The sequence below is a fragment of the Balaenoptera physalus genome (assembly GCF_965194825.1).
Source record: "Balaenoptera physalus genome assembly, chromosome: 3".
Taxonomy (NCBI): domain Eukaryota; kingdom Metazoa; phylum Chordata; class Mammalia; order Artiodactyla; family Balaenopteridae; genus Balaenoptera; species Balaenoptera physalus.
This window is the reverse complement of record NC_138890.1, coordinates 67,660,371-67,681,215: the sequence shown is the minus strand read 5'-3', so window position 1 is coordinate 67,681,215 and position 20,845 is coordinate 67,660,371. Positions and strand designations below refer to the sequence as shown.

Below are 20,845 nucleotides of genomic sequence, written 5' to 3'. Positions count from 1 at the left end.
TATCACCATCCAGAGCCTCTATAATTTGTCATACACAGTGTCCAGCATTCAATCAAAAATTATCAGGCATACCAACAGAATGGACCAAATGACCAGAAACCACAGGGAAAAAAAGACAATAGAAAGAGATACATACAAAATCTAAATCATGGAGTTATCAGACAAGAATTTTAAAATAAGTGATTCATTAGTTAAAGAAAAACATGGAGAAAACAAAAGGTAAATTCCCCAGAGAATTAGAATCTATTAAAAAAATTGAAAAGACATTCTAGAACTGAAAAATAGATGAATGAATTAGAAGACAAATTAATAGAAAATAGTCTGAAGCACAAGGGGGAAAAAGAATGGGAGATATAGAAAAGGCGACATAATGAAACACAATGAAAATCCAGATTACTGGGACCCCAGCAAGAGAGGAGAGACAGAAAATGAGACAGAAACAATATTTGAATAATGTTTGAGAAACTTTCAAAACTGATCAAAGACATCAACCCACAAATTCCAGAAGCTCTGTAAATGCCAGGCCAGAAAATAAAAAGAGAAACTCACACTAGGTACATCATAGTAAAACTAGTGAAAACCAAAACAAAGAAAAATCTTAAAAATCAGATAGTAGGGAGGGGGTGTGGGGGAAATTACTTTCAAAAGAGCAACAAAATGACAAGATCCCTGAATTTTCAACAGAAATAGTATAAGGACAGAAAAGAATGGAATTACATCTTTAAAGTGGTTAAAAAAGAAAAAAAAAAACTCCTAGATACATTTAATAGAAATGAATTAGTATGTAAGAAGACAGTTGTAAAAATCACCCAAAAACATACATAGATATTAAAAATATGAAAGACAGCTTAAGAGATAAGAATAGTCCAATATACTCTAATTTACATTTAACCAGAGTTCCAGAAGGAATGCAGAAAATATTGAAAGAGAAAAGGATTGAATAATTATCCCAAACTGATTAAAGATACTACTGCATAGATTCAAGAAGCCCAAAGAATCTCAAACAGGACCAAAAACAAACAAACAAACCCACCTAGCTTACCAGTAATTTTTGTTGTTTCTCAGCTCTAAACTCATCTTTCTATACTCTGCTGTTATACTGGAGTTGCAATTCTATATTTCTCAGATTCCCTTACTAGCTGGCTTCCTGTTAGGTTCTGATGGTGGAAGGCTCTAGAGGGAGATTGCATGGCAGTAGATGGGTAACAGTTGCCCTAGAGCTAGTGATTTTTTGCATGAGAGACAGTTTTATACATTAAGCCACTGATATTTAGGGATTATTTTATTACTCTAGCATTAGCCTAGCCTATCCTAATAAAATATGTGAAAAGAATCTTTTTAAGTAGACCCTTGCACCTCACATAAAAAATAAAACCTAGGTGTATTAAAGATACAAATGTAAAAGACATGACTATAATGATTTTAGAAAAGAATATAAGAAATATCTTCATAATCTTGGGATACAGAAGAATTTCTTAAGACATAAAAACCATAAATCAAAAAGGAAAAGCTTGATAAATTTGACATAGAAATTAAGAACTTTTGTTCATCAAAAGACAGAACTAGGAGTGAAAAGACAAACTAGAAAAAAGATATTTGCAAAACATGTAACCAACAAAGAGCTTGTGTCCCTAATATATTAAAAATTCCTGTGAATTAGTAAGAAAGACTTTAACAAAGATGAAACCTAAAGACTAATGAACATACAAAAAGGTGTTCAATGTCATTAATGATCATGTTAAAATAGATAACACTATACACATAACAAGCTAGCTAAAATGCAAAAGTATGATAATACCAGATATTGGAGAAGGCTGGGATAACAAGAACCCTTATTTACTCCTGGTGACAATGTGCATAACCACTCTGGAATACATTATATGGTAAAGTTGAAGACACACTTATTCAGACTCAGCATTTCCACTTCTAGAAATATATTCTCCAGAAATGTGTTTATTTGCACCAGAAATCACGTATAAAAATGCAACGGCAGCCTTATTCATAATATAAAAGACTGAAACCAACTCAAATGTCTATCAACAGTATATCAGCTATAATATGGTGCTGTCCTACCAAATACACTAACAGAACTGAACTACACGAGTTAACATAAACTACAGCTGCACAGTAACATGAATGTATCCTAGAAACAACTGTCAAATAAATGAAGCCAAACACCCCCCAAAATATACTCTGATTCCATTACAAAAAGTTCAAAATAAGGGAAAACAAAATTTTTGTTTATTTTTTATTACTATTTATTTAGTAATAAAACTTTTATTTTTAAATAAATTTTATCTAAAATAAAATTTTTATTTATTATTTTTTATTACTATTTATTTAGGGATATAGACACATATAGTAAAACTACAAAGAAAAGCAAAGGCATGACTACCACAAATCACTAGACAATGGTTACCACCGAGGTACTGGGGGAAGGTCAGAAATGTGATCATGGGGGGACTCACAGGAGGTCCTGAGGTGTAAATTTCAAAATAATCTCTTCTCTAACCCAGGTGATGGTGACATGGGTGCTCGTGCTCACCTTCATATTCTTCAAACTGTACATCTATGTATCACAAACAATTCTGTGTGTATATCTCAAAATTTTAAAGTTAGAAATTTCAAATTATAACAGCATCACAATCATGGACATATATGATCTCTATGTTCTCTGAGACGCAAGGAGGGACTGTCTCCCTTACTTTGCAGAAAGGACACTGAAGCTTAGAGAAAAAATAAGTGTTGAAACCTGGTCTAGAACCTAACATCAGGGTTTGCCACTCAAGTATTCATTACCTAGATTCTGCCTGTACAGAGAAGATGCATAGGAAATGGTGAACTTGGTAAAAGCTCCCCGTCTTAAAAAAATACTCCAAATAAGGCTCTTTAAGGCTTCTGGCAGGGACATTTTATTTTTTGGTTAAAGCCACATTAATAGAAATTCCATAAAAACAAGCATGTAAACAAGGTATCAGAACTTTGGTTCACTGAAACATCTCACACCTAAAGCATCTGAGGTACAAAAGCACCTTGCTAGGTGCTAGACCACCTGACTCTGCTCCAACCCTACCCTTGCGGCCAGAGATAGCTGACTGGTGAGGCTGGGACCCAGGTCACCCAAGTCACCCAGGACCTTCCCCAGGACCTTCTCTGCTCCAGACAAACATTCACGCCTCCAAAGACCCGCCTGACAAGGGCTGGAAAGTAGAGGGGGTCTGTCACGTTGAACTTGAAGACAACATGGGCTGTGGGGCCAGGGAGGTGAAGGGCAGAAAAGGATGTCAGTCAACTTCTGTTGATCCACATGGCCTCAAGAACTCCTGTCCTCGTTCATGGAACCACTTATTGGAGACTGTGAACAGATAGAAAGTATGTTACAATCCTGTTGGTTCAGCAGCCAAAATTAATGATTCCTTCTTGATGACTCCTACACTGGGCCTGGGAATCAGACATGAGTAAGACTTGGTTTCGGGTATCAAGTTGCTTATGAGCTGGTGAGGAAGAGAGATAATTGTACAAAACTCTGTCAGTGACACAAGATATATGTGTGTAGGTTGCCATGGAAACAGAGCCAAAGGGCATCTAACCATGTGGGGGAAGAGGAAACTCCAGGGCTGGGACATAGAGCTGAATAGGAGTTATCCAGTGAAGAAGATGGACAGAACAGGTGGTTCCTATACCAAGGGGGTCTAGGAAGTGGGAACAGGATGAGAAAGACATCAAGGCATGATCCACGCTGGTATGTGTCAAGGACCCCAACAAGCTTGATATTACTGGGATGTGGTGGGTGGGAACTCAGAGGTAAGAGACGAGGAAGCCTGTCAGGATTGTGGAGAGCCTGGATGTCAACCTCAGGAGCTCTGGGCCAGCAGATCAATCTTGTGTTCTGTGGGTAGCAGAGAAGCAGAGCTGATGCCAGCACTATCACCTAAAGTTGTGTCTTAAATGCTCACAAACCACAATTTCACTTCTCAACATAGACTCTTTCATAATGAATGAAAAAACAAATTGCTTTTAATGTACTAATCAAGTCATAGTACTTTTAAAATACAATTTATAATAACTAATTTTTGTAAGTAATACACGTACTTAGTTGAAAAAATCAAATTGTTCTACAAGGCTTATAATGATAAATAGCAATCTCCTACCTACCCCTTCCCAACACCAATTCCCACTTCCTCTAACATTCAACTCTTTTGTTTCTTCTGATATTTATCCTCATTTTTCTAAAACATAATGTTATTTCTTGACTTCCAACTTTAGATCTTATATGTTGATAGTCTACCATGGAAGATGTAGATATGGAATTTTTTACACCACTCTTAAAATACATAGATCCCCCTCCCATCCCCCAATATAGTTAAATCACAAGTTCTAGTTAACTTAATATTCAGTACTTACATTATTATGTCATGTAAATATTACTCACACTTGAGCTACCGAATAGATGATACAGCTCACCCTTGAACAACACGTTTGAACTGAGTGAGTCCACTTATATGCGGATTTTTTCCAGTAGTAAATACTACAGTACTACATGATCCGCACTTGGCTGAACTTGCAAATGCAGAACCTTGAACATGGAGAAACCGTGCATATGGAGGGCCAACTATAAATTAGACACAGATTTTCAGCTGTGCAGAGGGTCACCACTCCTAACCCCTGCTTTGTTTTTTTTTGGTTTTTTTTTAAACATCTTTATTGGAGTATAACTGCTTTACAATGGTGTGTTAGTTTCTGCTTTATAACAAAGTGAATCAGCTATACATATATGCATATCCCCATATCTCTTCCCTTTTGAATCTCCCTCCCTCCCACCCTCCCTATCCCACCCCCTAAGTGGTCACAAAGCACCGAGCTGATCTCCCTGTGCTATGTGGCTGCTTCCCACCAGCTATTGGTTTTACATTTGGTAGTGTATATATGTCCATGCCACTCTCTCACTTTGTCCCAGCTTACCATTCCCCCTCCCCGTGGTCTCAAGTCCATTCTCCAGTAGGTCTGCATCTTTATCGCCATCCTGCCCCTAGGTTCCTCATGACCACTTTCTTTTTTTTTTTTTAAGATTCCATATATATGTTAGCATACATTATTTGTTTTTCTCTTTCTGATTTACTTCACTCTGTATGACAGACTCTGGGTCCATCCACCTCACTACAAATAACTCAATTTCATTTCTTTTTATGGCTAATATTCCATTGTATATATGTGCCACATCCTCTTTATCCATTCATCTGTCGATGGACACTTAGGTTGCTTCCATGTCCTGGCTATTGTAAGTAGAGCTGCAATGAACATTGTGATACATGACTCTTTTTGAATTATGACTTTCTCAGGGTCTATGCCCAGTAGTGGGATTGCTGGGTCGTATGGTAGTTCTATTTTTACTTTTTTAAGGAACCTCCACACTGTTCTCCATAGTGGCTGTATCAATTTACATTCCCACCAACAGTGCAAGAGGGTTCCCTTTTCTCCACACCCTCTCCAGCATTTATTGTTTGTAGATTTTTTGATGATGGCCATTCTGACTGGTATGACATGATATCTCATTGTAGTTTTGATTTCCATTTCTCTAATGATTAATGATGTTTAGCATTCTTTCATGTGTTTGTTGGCAATCTGTATATCTTCTTTGGAGAAATGTCTATTTAGGTCTTCTGCCCATTTATGGATTGGGTTGTTCGTTTTTTTTGATATTGAGCTGCTTGTAAATTTTGGAGATTAATCCTTTGTCAGTTGCTTCATTTGCAAATATTTTCTCCCATGCTGAGGGTTGTGTTTTCATCTTGTTTATGGTTTCCTTTGCTGTGCAAAAGCTTTTAAGTTTCACTAGGTCTCATTTATTTTGGTTTTTATTTCCATTTCTCTAGGAGCTGGGTCGAAAAGGATCTTGCTGTGATTTATGTAAAGGAGTGTTCTTCCTATGTTTTCCTCTAAGAGTTTGATGGTATCTGGCCTTACATTTAGGTCTTTAATCCATTTTGAGTTTATTTTTGTGTATGGTGTTAGGAAGTGTTCTAATTTCATTCTTTTACATGTAGCTGTCCAGTTTTCCCAGCACCACTTATTGAAGAGGCTGTCTTTTCTCCGTTGTATATTCTTGCCTCCTTTATCAAAAATAAGGTGACCATATGTGCGTAGGTTTATTTCTGGGCTTTCTATCCTGCTCCATTGATCTATATTTCTGTTTTTGTGCCAGTACCATACTGTCTTGATTACTGTAGCTTTGTAGTATAGTCTGAAGTCAGGGAGCCTGATTCCTCCAGCTCCGTTTTTCTTTCTCAAGATTGCTTTGGCTATTCGGGGTCTTTTGTGTTTCCATACAAGTTGTGAAATTTTTTGTTCTAGTTCTGTGAAAAATGCCAGTGATAGTTTGATAGGGATTGCATTGAATACTTAGATTGCTTTTGGTAGTATAGTCATTTTCACAATGTTGATTCTTCCATTCCAAGCACATGGTATATATCTCCATCTATTTGTATCACCTTTAATTCTTTCATCAGTGTCTTATAGTTTTCTGCATACAGTCTGTATGTGTCCCTAGGTCTGAAGTGGGTCTCCTGTAGACAGCATATATACGGGTCTTGTTTTTGTATCCATTCAGCCAGTCTATGTCTTTTGGTTGGGGCATTTAATCCATTTACATTTAAGGTAATTATCGATATGTATGTTCCTATTACTATTTTCTTAATTGTTCTGGGTTTGTTATTGTAGGTCTTTTCCTTCTCTTGTGTTTCCCACCTAGAGAAGTTCCTTTAGCATTTGTTGTAAAGCTGGTTTGGTGGTGCTGAATTCTCTTAGCTTTTGCTTGTCTGTAAAGGTTTTAATTTCTCCATCAAATCTGATGAGATCTTTGCTGGGTAATCTTGGTCGTAGGTTTTTCCCTTTCATCACTTTAAATATGTCCTGCCACTCCCTTCTGGCTTGCAGAGTTTCTGCTGAAATATCAGCTGTTAACCTTATGGGGATTCCCTTGTATGTTATTTGTTGTTTTTCCCTTGCTGCTTTTAATATTTGTTCTTTGTATTTAATTTTTGATAGTTTGATTAATATGTGTCTTGGCGTGTTTCTTCTTGGATTTATCCTGTATGGGACTCTCTGTGCTTCCTGGACTTGATTAACTATTTCCTTTCCCATATTAGGGAAGTTTTCAACTATAATCTCTTCAAATATTTTCTCAGTCCCTTTCTTTTTCTCTTCTTCTTCTGGGACCCCTATAATTCGAATGTCGGTGCATTTAATGTTGTCTCAGAGGTCTCAGAGGTCTCTGAGACTGTCCTCAATTCTTTTCATTCTTATTTTTTATTCTGCTCTGCAGTAGTTATTTCCACTATTTTATCTTCCAGGTCACTTATCTGTTCTTCTGCCTCAGTTATTCTACTATTGATTCGTCCTAGAGAGTTTTTAATTTCATTTCTTGTGTTGTTCATCGTTTGTTTGCTCTTTAGTTCTTCTAGGTCCTTGTTAAACGTTTCTTGTACTTTCTACATTCTATTTCCAAGATTTTGGGTCATCTTTACTATCATTAGTCTGAATTCTTTTTCAGGTAGACTGCCTATTTCCTCTTCATTTGTTTGGTCTGGTGGGTTTTTACCTTGCTCCTTCATCTGCTGTGTGTTTCTCTGTCTTCTCATTTTGCTTAACTTACTGTGTTTGGGGTCTCCTTTTCGCAGGCTGTAGGTTCGTAGTTCCTGTTGTTTTTGGTGTCTGCCCCCAGCGGCTAAGGTTGGTTCAGTGGGTTGTGTAGGCTTCCTGGTGGAGAGGACTAGTGCCTATGTTCTGGTGGATGAGGCTGGATCTTGTCTTTCTGGTGGGCAGGTCCACACCTGGTGGTGTGTTTTGCGGTGTCTGTGACTTTATTATGATTTTAGGCAGCATCTCTGCTAACGGGTAGGGTTGTGTTCCTGTCTTGCTGGTTGTTTGGCATAGGGTGTCCAGCACTGGAGCTTGCTGGTCGTTTAGTGGAGCTGGGTCTTGGTGTTGAGATGGAGATTTCTGGGAGATTTTCACCGTTTGATATTACGTGGAGCTGGGAGGTCACTGGTGGACCAATGTCCTGAACTCAGTTCTCCCACCTCAGAGGCACAGGCCTGATGCCCGGCCAGAGCACGAAGACACTGTCATCCACACGGCTCAGAATAAAGGGGAAAAAAAAAGAAAGAAAGAAAATAATAATAATAATAAAACAGAATAAAGTTATTAAAATAAAAAATAATTATTAAAATTTTTTAAAAATTTAAAAAGTAATAAAAAAGAAAGAAGAGAGCAACCAAACCAAAAAACAAATCCACCAATGATAACAAGCACTAAAAACTATACTAAAAAAAAAACAAAAACCAACAGACAGAATCCTAGGACAAATGGTAAAAGCAAAGCTATACAGACAAAATCACACACAGAAGCATACACATACACACTCACAAAAAGAGAAAAAGGAAAAATATATATATATCGTTGCTCCCAAAGTCCACCGCCTCAATTTGGGATGATTCGTTGTCTATTCAGGTATTCCACAGATGCAGGGTACATCAAGTTGATTGTGCAGATTTAATCCACTGCTCCTGAGGCTGCTGGGAGAGATTTCCCTTTCTCTTCATTGTTCGCACAGCTCCTGGGGTTCAGCTTTGGATTGGGCGCTGCCTTTGCGTGTAGGTCGCCTGAGGGCATCTGTTCCCCATTCAGACAGGATGGGGTTAACATAGCAGCTGATTAGGGGGCTCTGGCTCACCCAGGCCAGGGGGAGGGAAGGGTACGGAATGCGGGGCGAGCCTGTGGCGGCAGAAGCCAGCGTGACGTTGCACAAGCATGAGGCATGCTGTGTGTTCTCCCGGGGAAGATGTCCCTGGAGCACGGGACCCTGGCAGTGGCGGGCTGCACAGGCTCCCGGGAGGGGAGTGTGGATAGTGACCTGTGCTTGCACACAGGCTTCTTGGTGGCTGCAGTAGCAGCCTTAGTGTCCCATGCCCGTCTCTGGGGTCCGCACTGATAGCCGCAGCTCGCACCCGACTCTGGAGCTCCTTTAAGCAGTGCTCTTAATCCCCTCTCCTCGCCCACCGCTAAAGAAAGAGGCAAGAAAAAGTCTCTTGCCTCTTCGGCAGCTCCAGACCTTTTCCCGGATTCCCTCCCGGCTAGCTGTGGTGCACTAACCCCCTTCAGGCTGTGTTCATGCAGCCAACCCCAGTCCTCTCCCTGGGGTCTGACCCCCGAAGCCCGAGCCTCAGCTCCCAACCCCCACCCCCCGGCGGGTAAGCAGACATGTCTCTTGGGCTGGTGAGTGCTGGCCGGCATCGATCCTCCGTGCGGGAATCTCTCTGCTTTGCCCTCCACACCCCTGTTGCTGCGCTCTCCTCCATGGCTCCGAAGCTTCCCCCCTCCACCACCCACGAAGGGCCTTCCTACTGTGTGGAAACCTTTCCTAACTTCCCAGCTCCCTCCCACTGGTGCAGGTCCCGTTCCTCTTCTTTTGTCTCTGTTTTTTCTTTTTTCTTTTGCCCTACCCAGGTACGTGGGGAGTTTCTTGCGTTTTGGGAGGTCTGAGTTCTTCTGCCAGCGTTCAGTAGGTGTTCTGTAGGGGTTGTTCCACATGTAGATGTATTTCTGATGTATTTGTGGGGAGGAAGGTAATCTCCACATCTTACTCTTCCACCATCTTGAAGCTCCTCCTCTGCTTTGTTCAAGGGTCAACTGTACTTATATTTGCTTTCTTGTACAACTTTTTTCTTTTCTCATTTACTTTTTCATTTGCTTAATTTTCTCTGAACCTATCACTCTCTATCCCCATAACTCTCCAAGAGGGCTATAAAATCATCTCTTTGTGATCATTTCCTGTCACATCCTGCTTCAAGCCTCTCCATGACTCACCACAGCTGCTTCCAGAACAAAGCTCAACTTTTAGCCTCCACAGTTTGGTCCCAGCCTTGAGTCTCATCTCTTGGCCCCTGTGCCACAGGCCTCCCCTTGTGCAGAAGACAAAGGCAGGCAGCCCCCACACCTATGATGCTGGTTTTAGCCAGTGCCTTGTTCCACGTGGGTTTTGCTTGCCTGGGACACCCTCTCCTCTCTGTTTCCAGTTCTCCCCCACTGCAACCTCAGAACCCTTGCCAGAGTCCACTTTTCTGGGGTGCCATCCTGGACCTATGATGCTTATGTAGCTATTCTTCCTTGGGGCTTCCTTAGCTCTCTAGGCATCTCTGAGAGTGTTCCCAACCAGCTGTCTTGGCACATAACCAGCTGAGTGGACAGCAACATGGCTGGGTGGGACTACCAGTTAGCAAGAAGAAACTAAAACGAAAAACAAAATCTCAAAAAGGGAGACAGTCTTGGCTTTGTGAAAATCTAGCAGCAACTGTCTCCCAGCTCAGAGTCTCAGGCTGACCACTAGAGCCCAGAGGCCAACACCACACCTTAAGCTACTCACCCCACTTGCAGCCCACAAGCACGGGGCAGGCAGCATGTCTCGTTCGGTAGTCACCTTCCCCACTCCGCAGGAGGTTGTACCAGAATACAGCCGTGCCCTGGAAAGAGAAGGCCTGTCATACAACACCCTTAGATACTGGGCTCAAGGATCTGACCCCGAGTACCAAAGAGCCCTCCCTAAGCAGAAACACCCTCACCTTCCCATGTCCAGGGGCACAGGGCTTTGGGACTCCAGTGTAGAGAAGCTCCCCAAAAAGCATCTACCCTTCACGGTAGCGTGGATGTTTGGAATCCCACCTGGCCCTGAAGGGACTTCCCTCTCCATCCCATCTCCCCAGATGGAAGCTGAGACCACAGGTCAGGGTTCAGGCAGGAAGGGGCTAAGGCCCCTCAAAGTGATAGTCAAGCAGGCCACAGAATGGGACTAGGAGACATGGATGAGGTCTGAGTCCTGCACTTCAACTTTTGACCCACAAGAACCAGAACTTACCTTCTTAGGCCAAAGTGCAGCCCCCAGATCAGGAAAGACAGTGGCACCACCAGCTTCCACATCACTCATCTGGGAATACAAGGATAGAGCTTGGCCCTTCTACTCAATGCTCTCAGAGCAACTGAGCCACCAAGGACATGACAAAGTATGCAGATCGCCCTCCTCTGAGCATGAGCAACTCCACCACCAGCCTTTTGGCCAAGAAAGGCTCTTCCCACACCATGCCCTTCCCTAAACCCTGCTTAATCTGTGTGGTTCATCAGGACAGTCTCCATGCCATGGAGGGATGTAGGCCTGCAGGATACCCATATCCTGGCTGCCCTCAAGTGGGAAAAATCTGAGTCTGTACTGGGAAAATGCCTGACTGACCCCCACCCCCTTTATCCTCATCCAGGCCGGCCGTTGCCTAAGCCACTGTGCCCTGTGAGCTGCCCTGACCAGGAGCTCCCTGCAGCTTCTAACAGCATCTATGGTCCCAACTATGGATTCTGTTTCTCTGGCTTGAGTAACGTGCAGCTCTAGTCAGACCCTCACCTTCCCAGAACAGCTACCTTCCCCAGGGCCAGCTAGGGCACTGTGTCTCCAGAGGGCCTGCTTTCTCCCACAGTAAAACCTCAAACTAAATGGAACACAATATCCACAGTAGCAAGGCTGCACTCATGCCCACAGAGCGTGCCTCAGCTCATGCCCAAAGCACCACTACTTTCTCGTCTGTCTCTTACTTCAAGTTTTTTGCCTGTAATGTAATCAAACGTGGAGCTAAAATATTTCCACAGGACACATACCAGACAGACTGAAAGGCACCCAACAGACGTATGGTAAATGAATAAGATGAAAACCCCTGATCACTTCCCACCAGAGTGGGGATCAAATCCAGGCTCTTTTCTAGAACCTGAAGGTCCTGGCAGTCTCACCAGCCTCTCCCTCTAGCCACCCCAGATTAATGCACTATCTCTGAGACACACAACCCTTTTTCTCTTTTTCCAACATCCCAATCTCCTTCCCTCTTCCAGGTCTCCACACATTCTCTTCTCTACCAGAAATCATGTTCCACCAACTAATTTCCACTCAATCTTCAAGTCTTAGCGGACATGTTACTTCCCAAGGTAGGCCTTCTCTGAACCCCAACGCTGCACTACTTCTTCAAAGCACTTATCACTATGGTAACTAAACAATTACCTCTCCTATGTTTAAAAGTAAGTCTTTCATATTAGGACCGTAAGCCCAAGAGAGACCACACATGCTGTCCTGCTCACCAGCATGTTCACGGCAGTCCCCAGCACATAAGAACCACACGATAAAAACTTAAATGAGACACCAAAGGGAAAAGTGCACACAGGCTTCTGTCTCTAAGTTACTTGACAGCTTCTATGCCTCTCTAGACCTGGCTCTCTCAGCAGAGGGGAGAGGAAACTCTTCCTTGTGTGAGAGGTAAACCCAAGAGCCTGTGGCTGGAGTACAGGCAGCAGGTGGCAGGCAGGCAGGCCACTGAGCTCTGGGGAAACGAAGGCAGCTTCATCTAAGAGCACTTCCAGGCTACCTCCTCACTCTGCTGCCAAGCAGGGAACCCTCCAGGACACCCATCCCAAAAGTCCAGACTAGCTCTGGGCCATCAAATAGGAGCCAGGGATATAAAAGTCACAGGGGTTGGGGGAAGCACACAAATGGGAACAAAGGGCAACTCTCTATTCCAGCCAAGAAGGGCGCTGAGGGCCAGAAGGGCCCCGCCATCAAGCAACAGCTGGTGTTATCAGCTCTGACAGGAGTGAATATAAGAGAGCACTCTGGACCCAGGCTCCCCTTAAGGCCCATATGCTGCACGCGTCATACTCACGTAGTTTAAGAACGTGGCCACACGATTCCCCGTCCCTAAACGCTTGAAAGCATCTTGCTCATCCTTCTATAAAATTAAGTGAGAGTAAACAGTGGGCCTGTACCCAATACTTACATAGTTAAGAAACGTCGCTAACCTATTTCCCTCCGTTTTGAGGCCGCTGTCAAAAGGTCGCTGCAATAGACAACAACTTTCACCCGAGTTTGCAACTGACTTCACCCGCCACCCACAGGACTGGGGCCAAAAAGGTCAAGGGAAGGTACTAAGTGTGTATTCCATATATTGGCCTGGACCAGGAGCCAAGGCTGCAAAGGAAACCCTGGCCAGGCATGGGGGAGGGGGGTAGGAACAGCTTTCACAGAAACCTAGTGAGGTCCTCTGCTTTAGAGTCAGGGCAAAGAACGGCAGGCTTGGGCCAGGGGGACCACTCCTGACCTCACAGGGGAAACAGTCGGGCTGCACTTGGCTCTGGACTTGGGCTTCTCCAGCAACAAAGAGGGGGCCCTGGTGAGGCAGGGGGGCCTGATGTGAAGGCCACAGTGCTCCTGAAAGCTCCAGCCTTCTCAAACCAGCTACAGCAGAGCCCTTGAAAGCACCTGTGATTTGGGCCTTACCCTAGAGAAGTCAAAGTGTGGCTCATACTGTCCTCCCATTCCATAATTAGCAACCTGGTGGGAAATAACAGCATTGGACTTTGTTAGCAGCATGAACCACCCTGAAGCAGCCCATTTCCCTAGGTAACAACCAGAACCCCCAAGAGCAGCCTCTCTAAGGAGGGTAACTATCCCCTCCCAGTATGGGCAGAACAAATGCTGCAAACAGGTCTACAGCTGTGTCCAAGAGGAAGGGTGCAGCACAAATGTGGTTTCCCAAAAAGGAAAAGATGGGCAAGCTGCAGATGGCCACTGTGGAGGAGCTCCAGCCCTTCAGGGACACTTGGACAGCAGCAGAGCGAGCCCTCCTTGAGGCAGGCCCCGGCCTGGGCCCTGATTATTTGGAAGATAATGAGATGGTAATCCAGAAGAATGCCAACAACAAACTCAGGATTGGGGGGTTTTTTTAATGCTAGTTTGGAAGCTACTCAGTGCCTGGCAGTGCTCCTGCCACCTCTGTCACCATGCCCCAGAAGCTCTTCTTGGTCAGGCTGAATAGGACAAATAAATCCCACTCCATCTCCCAGTGGTACACTGCACAGAGTAATTCTGCATCCAAGTGAAGCAGCAGGGAATGGGCGGCTGGCTGCAGGGGGACCAAAACTGCTGCTCTACCTCAGTGCCCCCAGTGGGAGCATGGACCTGGAATAGGGCCTGAGCCACCTCAGGTGTCACTAATTAGATTAGAAATCATAAATGCCTTTATGAACAATTTATCAGCACAATATAAGTCCTAAATCACAATGGTTATTTTAGCTTCAGTAGCTAGATGAGAGATGAAGTTCAAGACAAAATACAGAATCTGACATGAAAGCTGATGTACCAAATGGTACCACCAATGTCCATCTGGGAACACTTGGCTACTGTGTCTTAATGAAACCATAAACACCTTTGGAGTTCAACTATTAGTCCTCAGAAAATTGATTTTGTATATCCGTTTTGGCGATTCTAACAGGTGAAAGATGCTGCAAAACTGGCAATAATGGCGACCCATGGACATGAGGGAGAGAGAGGAAGCATGAGCTTTACAAGAGAGAAAATCCTCCTCTTGGAGTAGAAAACAGTATTTATCGAATGTGATGAAATGTGGATTTTCGGCAGCATAATTTTTCGGTGTCCAAAAAAATAAAAATGTTGATATGAAGAATCAGAATCAAGTGAGAAAATATGCTGTCATATACTGCTTTAGCCTTCAAGATCCCCACACCAGGGGCTTCCCTGGTGGTGCAGTGGTTAAGAATCCGCCTGCCGATGCAGGGGCCACGGGTTTGAGCCCTGGTCAGGGAAGATCCCACATGCCGCGGAGCAACTAAGCCCGTGCGCCACAACTACTGAGCCCGCGCGCCTAGAGCCCGTGCTCCACAACAAGGGAAGCCACCGCAATGAGAAGCCCGCGCACCGCAACGAAGAGTAGCCCCTGCTCGCAGCAACTAGAGAAAAAGCCCGTGCCCAGCAACGAAGACCCAATGAGGCCAAAAATAAATAAATAAATTTATTTTTTAAAAAATTAAAAAAAAAAAAAGATTCCCACACCAAAAATAGCTAGAAATCCTATCAACAGTGCAAGGAGGTCTAGTGCAAGGAGGTCAGCAGGTGACCCTAAGCCTGGAGGTTCATCTAAGGAGGAAAGTTCTAGAGCAGTTGATGAAGTGACATTACAAATGCTTTTTCTTTGGATCCACTATAGTCGAGAACTTGAAGAAAATTTTAAACATGACTGTGATCAATTTGCCAGTGCACTCAGGAAAATTCAGTTGCTGCTTGTTGCTGGAGCAGCAGGGTATGACTGCATTTTCCAACACTCCCACTTGTTGGATGGAGTGCTTAAACTTTCACTACCTGGGGATAATGAAAGAAGCTGTATTGTCAACAGCTGGCTCATCTTTTAACAGTTTTGGGAATCACATTTGATCATGGTGCTAAAGCTATTGTACCTATACTATTTTAATACTGTCCCCAAATAGTACAAGTGTCACGGGAACTTCCGGATGTGCAGCCATCAGAATCACCATCTGGGAAAACTCCAGGCCACAGACCCATACCTTTAATAACAAGCAACTGTACATCAAAACTGATTCCTGGGAGGAGGTATTCATTTGTTACAAAAGTAGAAGAATCAGTCCTTTGAAAAATGTGGGTATTTATGATACTGCGGTCAGAATGAAGGGGAAAAAATGATTAGAAATCACTTATTTGGTGAGGCTGAGACATCTAGTCAGAAGTGTCTTCAATCTTCAAGCATTCTGGCAATGTAGCATCTCTTCCACTCTTAGGCCCTCATCCAATTCAAAAGAAAGCCTCTTTTGCCCTTTCTTCCAAATATTCTATAGCAAACACATCAACTACAGATGAAAGAGTGTCAACAGATAGCATAAAAACCAGTTCCTTTCCAGAAGCCTGTAGGGACTCTGGTGAGAAAGCTGTTGCTGGTGCCTAGGCATGTATCACACTGTGTGGAATGTGGAATGAGCACAGAGAGACAGGTACTGAAACCCAGGTTCCTATCCTCAGACCAGGTAGGATCAAAGCTTTCAACAATGCTGGCTGGCAAAGAAAATGCCAAGACAGTTCCTAGAGAATGAAAGCAAACAAAAACGGTGTCTCAACCTCCTGGCAGCTGTGGTCCAGGTCTTCCAGAAGAGCCCTGACCATAAAAGCCCCTCCACTGGAGTTGCGGCATTCAGATCCCATTCATCAATTGAGCTACAACATGACAAGATGTCAGTTAAGATGAAGCCAGGGTTGTGGCAGAGAAGCCAGTCCAAGCACGAAGCTGCTGTCTTCTGGGGTTGCATGTGAGATAGGGTTCAGAGGGTGCAGTCAGGAAGCCAGCCAGGAGAGCAACAGGGGCACAGGTCCTGTACACTCTTTTCAGCCTCTAGGTCCAGGGTACGGAATCAGCAACCAAGAAGAACATCATCCTCAGTAAGGGCCACAACAGTCCTAACACTGGCTCTGATATGCAGTGGTAGATGTCTTAACAACAACAACAAAGCTGCTCCAGGAAGATATGAATCACAACTAAGCCAACAGGGATGCACCCAGGGCATGGAGAGCCCCTATCGCTCTTGAAATGGTGGTGTTCTCACACATAAGAGGAAAGTGGGAGATGTGGCAGAAGTCCTCTCTTGATGTGCTTGTCTGCAGAACTTACCTAAAAATTAGGCTTACAAACTCAACACTAAATTGAGTTGAAATTAAAAAATTATATTAAAATTTCACAGGACTGTAAGATAATCAGCATGTTTTTAAAAACTCTGGTGGACTTCACATAAATTCATGAGGATGATCTTCAATATTGGTTTTGATTGCTGACACAGCTAAGGGGGGAAAAATGAGTGCTGATTTGCTTGGATGTGTCCAGGCAAAAGTTCAGAGGATCTTTTCCAAGTGATCTCAGTTCAATATTCTACTGAAGAGCCATGGTTGATCAGGTAAAGTGTGATATCCTTAAATACACGGAAACTCTGGCCAAACAGACAGATCCAGGGGACTCAAGAAAAATGCCAGTGAAACTTCTCTGGCAGTGTCTCAGGTCGTCATTTTACAGCAGAACCCAGAAGTTGGGATGTTCAGAAGGGAGCGTGGCCAGTACTGATTTGAACTCAACAGAACAGACAACACATTAGTAGGAGCTTTACCCAAAATTTTCAGCATGGTGCTACCATGTTTCTTCACAATCACCTCTGAAATCAAAAGCAGGAAGCCAGGGTCCCACGTGGGTACTTAGAAAGGAGCATTCCACCTTCACCGGCCAGCCAGTCCAGGCCTCTCAATGCTACCAATGTATTACAGAACACTTTACCTCCAAGTGCATTTGACTATGACTCAGAACCATGACCTATGAAGATATTTATAGCTCTTAGAGGTGTCCCTGAAACAACTCAGGATTTCAGCTTCTGTAGTAAAGAAGACATAAATGGGCCTGCCATGCCCACCAATGATCCCTAGCTCCTAGTATGATACCTGGGCACCCAGAAGACGTTCAGTTGACATTTGTTGAATGCTAATTGTTGAATGTCAGTGGGCATACTTAATTCTGGCTTCCCAACACGAGGTCACTCCATACTCACAGCATCCTGCGGTCCTACACTTTATTGGGCAAGCCTCCCTATGCCTGGCCCTGAGCACCCTGGAAGACCATCTAGCTAGAAATACTCCCTTCCCAACTCCAGGGTCCCAGGAACAAGCCATACCTGCAACAATTCTGCAGTCTTTACTGTTAGGCCTGTGATGTGCTGCATCCGAAGATTCACCCGAGCCACGACAGGGTCGTCATCCTCCTCCAGCCAGGAGCTAAGCCAAAACAAGAGGGAGAGAAAGGAAGGTGGGGAAGGCAGGTTTAGATGAGGTTCTGCACTCTCTCCCCAGCATCAGGGCCAGCACTAACAGGCAGCACAGGGTGAGTGCTCCATGTAGGGGAGGTGCCAGCAGGGAGGACAAGCCAAGCCACCCTCCCTTCAATAGGAACTGGGAGGCCCAGGAGTTGGGGCGTGAGCAGCCACCCCGCCACCACCATCACCTTTGCTAACCTTTTGGAAACTCTGTAGCTGGCAACAGTGAGAACACCTGTCTTGGGATCACGAACAGTGGCTCGTGCAAGCTGGAAGGCAGGAAGAAAGGGCAGACTTATCATTCTTTGCCTTGAGTATTTTCTTGAAGAGACTGGGACCTGATCTGCCAATCAGGCCAGTGCGGGAAGGAGCTCTGCAGTCAGTGGCTCTAGACAAGGCCCCATGATCCTGCAAGCCAGGCCAGGGCAGTGGTCTGGGGCCTCCAAATTCCTGCTCTATCAGACCCTGGCCACTACCCTGCTTGGCTGCTGCCTGCCCCTGCTCCCTCCCAGGTCCATGCTGTCTGCAGAATTATGCCTATGGAGTCTGCTTTGTCCATCTGCCCATCTGCCTGGACAGCCCCTTTCTCACCAGGCCCACCCACCACACCTTCCTGCACTTGGCTGCTCCTACCACATTCAGACTGTGCTGCCATCCCTGAGCCTCAATCTTGCATGTGCCTCTCAACGTGGTCAACTACACTGTCCTTCTGAACCTCAGCAGCCTTCTCTGCCCAGAAACCTACCCAAACACTGTCCTACTGCACCAGCCCACGCTGGCCGCCCACTGCTGCAAGGAACAAAAAGAGAAGGCACAGTTTTCACTCCCTTGGGAGGCCTGCAAGGTCAGATGATAGAATAGGAAAGGAATCTACAAGGTGCAATAAGTAAACTGCTGCCTGGAAGCCACCTCCACATACTCGCTCATACACACATATACACACACACACACCATCTCACCTACCTCGTATCCCCCCAGTCTCCACAGACTGGTGCAGTGATATTCCCAGGAAGGACCTGCTGCCTGGAGCCAGCCCCCAGTGCTTCAGCTGTGGACTGTCCTAATGAGTGCTTACTATGTGCCTGGCACTGCTAGGTGACCAAGACATGGCCCCTGCCCTCATACAACTCAGTCAAGTGGGGGAGGCAGAAAACTAGCTGGGTAATCACAGCACAACATGGTAGGTGCTGGGAGAGGGGAAGCTCAATGTCTGTGGGAGCTCAGTCTACAGGGTCAAGAATGGTTTCCTACAGGGGGGACCACCTAGCTGAGATTTGAAGGGTAAGTAGGAGTTAGCCAGGTGGGAGAACATTACAGGAACAGGGAAAGAACAGTGATGCAGAGGCCCAGAGGTGAAAATGGATGTGGCACTATGACTGGGGGTTAGAACTGAGAGCAAAGAGATGAGAATAGGCTGAGGAGCTAAGTGGGGGTTGGGCTGGATGCAACCTATGACCACTGAGAAGCAGGGAAGGCTTTATGCAGGGGAGTGACACCACAATCTGAATGTAAGAAGGATCACTGTGGAGACATCATGGAGGGTTGGCTAAGGAGGCGTCAAAGCAGGAAGAAGGAGGCCAGTGAGGATGTAAGGGAGAGGTCAGGGCAAGAGGTGGCAGAAGGGATGGAGAGGGTGGATGGACTAGAACACTGGCCAGGAGGTGAGATCAACCAACCTGGACACGAGCTGCTGCAGCACATTCTGGTAAGATGGCACTGCACCCAGAGCAGAGAGCTTCCCTGAGATCATATCTACGGTCCTTTCCTGATGACAACTGCAGCTGCAGCTAGACCCCATCCAAACATGTGAGCCGCAGCACTGGCCTGACACCCACAGGGAGGCTCTGGGCAGCTGGGGCTCTGCTCCCAGGGATAGACAGGGCTATTTTGAAAGCAGACCAGAGACCCACAGGCAGCTGCCAGGCGTTCCCCACAGGCCACGTTAAGCTCATGCGCCCTACTTCAAAGCCAGCATAGCATCTGTCCCTCACAGGCTCCGGAAAGGAGAGGTCAGCTTGTAATAGCCAACATGTCTGGCTCTTCACACGGCTTCTGTTCAAAGACAAATTTTCCCAACATGCTCCTCCCTGCCCACACTGCCCAGCCACACCCATGTGCACACATGCACCCAACATGAACACACACACACACAGAGATGTTTTAGTGCTTTGGTCGGAGAGACAGGGGAGAACTCTCTCAGGAGGTTATGGCACAACAGTGCCTCTCTCACCTGACAGCCAAGAAAGCAGTTTTCTTTCCTGGAGGAATCTGGAGCTGGTCCAGGGAATGGAAGTGGGGGGGCGGGGGGGGTGTCTCTGGTCCCCATTCTCCACACACACTGGCTAGACCCTCCCTCAGCGACATCAATGACACTAAGAACTGACTCTGAGCCGTAGATGTCCTAGTATCTCAAGCCAAGGTTGTTCCAAGATACAGTCCAGGGCCTAGGATAGGAACCTATTTTAGATCTCTCCAGGAGTGCTGGGCCTCCTGGCCTCTACAATTCTATTAGGAGCAGAGCAATAGAGGATCTCCAGCTAAATCCTCCCTTCTAATCACCAGTGATAGGAGAAGGATGGGGATATGGCAGAAAGTAGTTCCCTTTGAAAGATGTCAAAAAGGAGAAAATCTTTTATGAACTAGAAATAGAAGAATAATTTTATAACATGATGAATATATACAAAACCAACAACCAACTGCATACTTAGCAATGAAATACCAAAAGAATTTCCATGAAATTCAGGAACAAGACAAAGATTCCTATTGTTAAAATGCTCTAGAAGCTCTGGGCAGTTCAACAAGACACCAAAAACAAAAGAACTATAACTATTAGGATGGAGAAAACAAAATTTTTCTTATTTGCAGATGCTAATACTATCTGGACAACCCAAGATAATTAGCTAAAAACCAAATGAAGAATAAGTGAGTTCAACAAGTAGCTGTGATCTGCACCACAACTGTTTCCTTGCAGGTAAAATGAAGATGATGACAGAGCCTGCTAAATAGACATAGCAGTTAACATATGTTAAGGACTTAGAACAGGGCCTGCCGGGACTTCCCTGGTGGTACAGTGGTTAAGAATCCACCTGCCAATGCAGGGGACACGGGTTTGAGC

General features: G+C 44.8%; 1 protein-coding gene across 16 annotated transcripts in view; it reads right to left on the bottom strand.

Annotated features, from left to right (window-relative positions):
• Window positions 1–2,888: 2,888 nt before the first annotated feature.
• The window catches only part of P4HA2 (prolyl 4-hydroxylase subunit alpha 2), a 75,892-nt gene continuing 57,935 nt past the window's right edge, over window positions 2,889–20,845 (bottom strand). For 8 of the 16 annotated variants that reach the window (XM_082455346.1, XM_082455348.1, XM_082455349.1 and 5 more), the window contains 8 exons: window positions 17,929–17,999; window positions 17,593–17,692; window positions 13,358–13,411; window positions 13,179–13,247; window positions 12,744–12,809; window positions 10,910–10,978; window positions 10,421–10,517; window positions 2,889–3,355 (listed from right to left, as the gene is read on the bottom strand). In XM_082455346.1, coding sequence (XP_082311472.1) covers window positions 3,285–3,355; window positions 10,421–10,517; window positions 10,910–10,978; window positions 12,744–12,809; window positions 13,179–13,247; window positions 13,358–13,411; window positions 17,593–17,692; window positions 17,929–17,999 — 597 coding nt within the window. In that variant the 3' untranslated portion in view covers window positions 2,889–3,284. Of the gene's footprint in view, window positions 3,356–10,420; window positions 10,518–10,909; window positions 10,979–12,743; window positions 12,810–12,857; window positions 12,918–13,178; window positions 13,248–13,357; window positions 13,412–17,592; window positions 17,693–17,928; window positions 18,000–20,845 lie in introns of all 16 variants that reach the window. The other 8 variants (XM_082455339.1, XM_082455337.1, XM_082455336.1 and 5 more) reach the window with 4 other exon arrangements.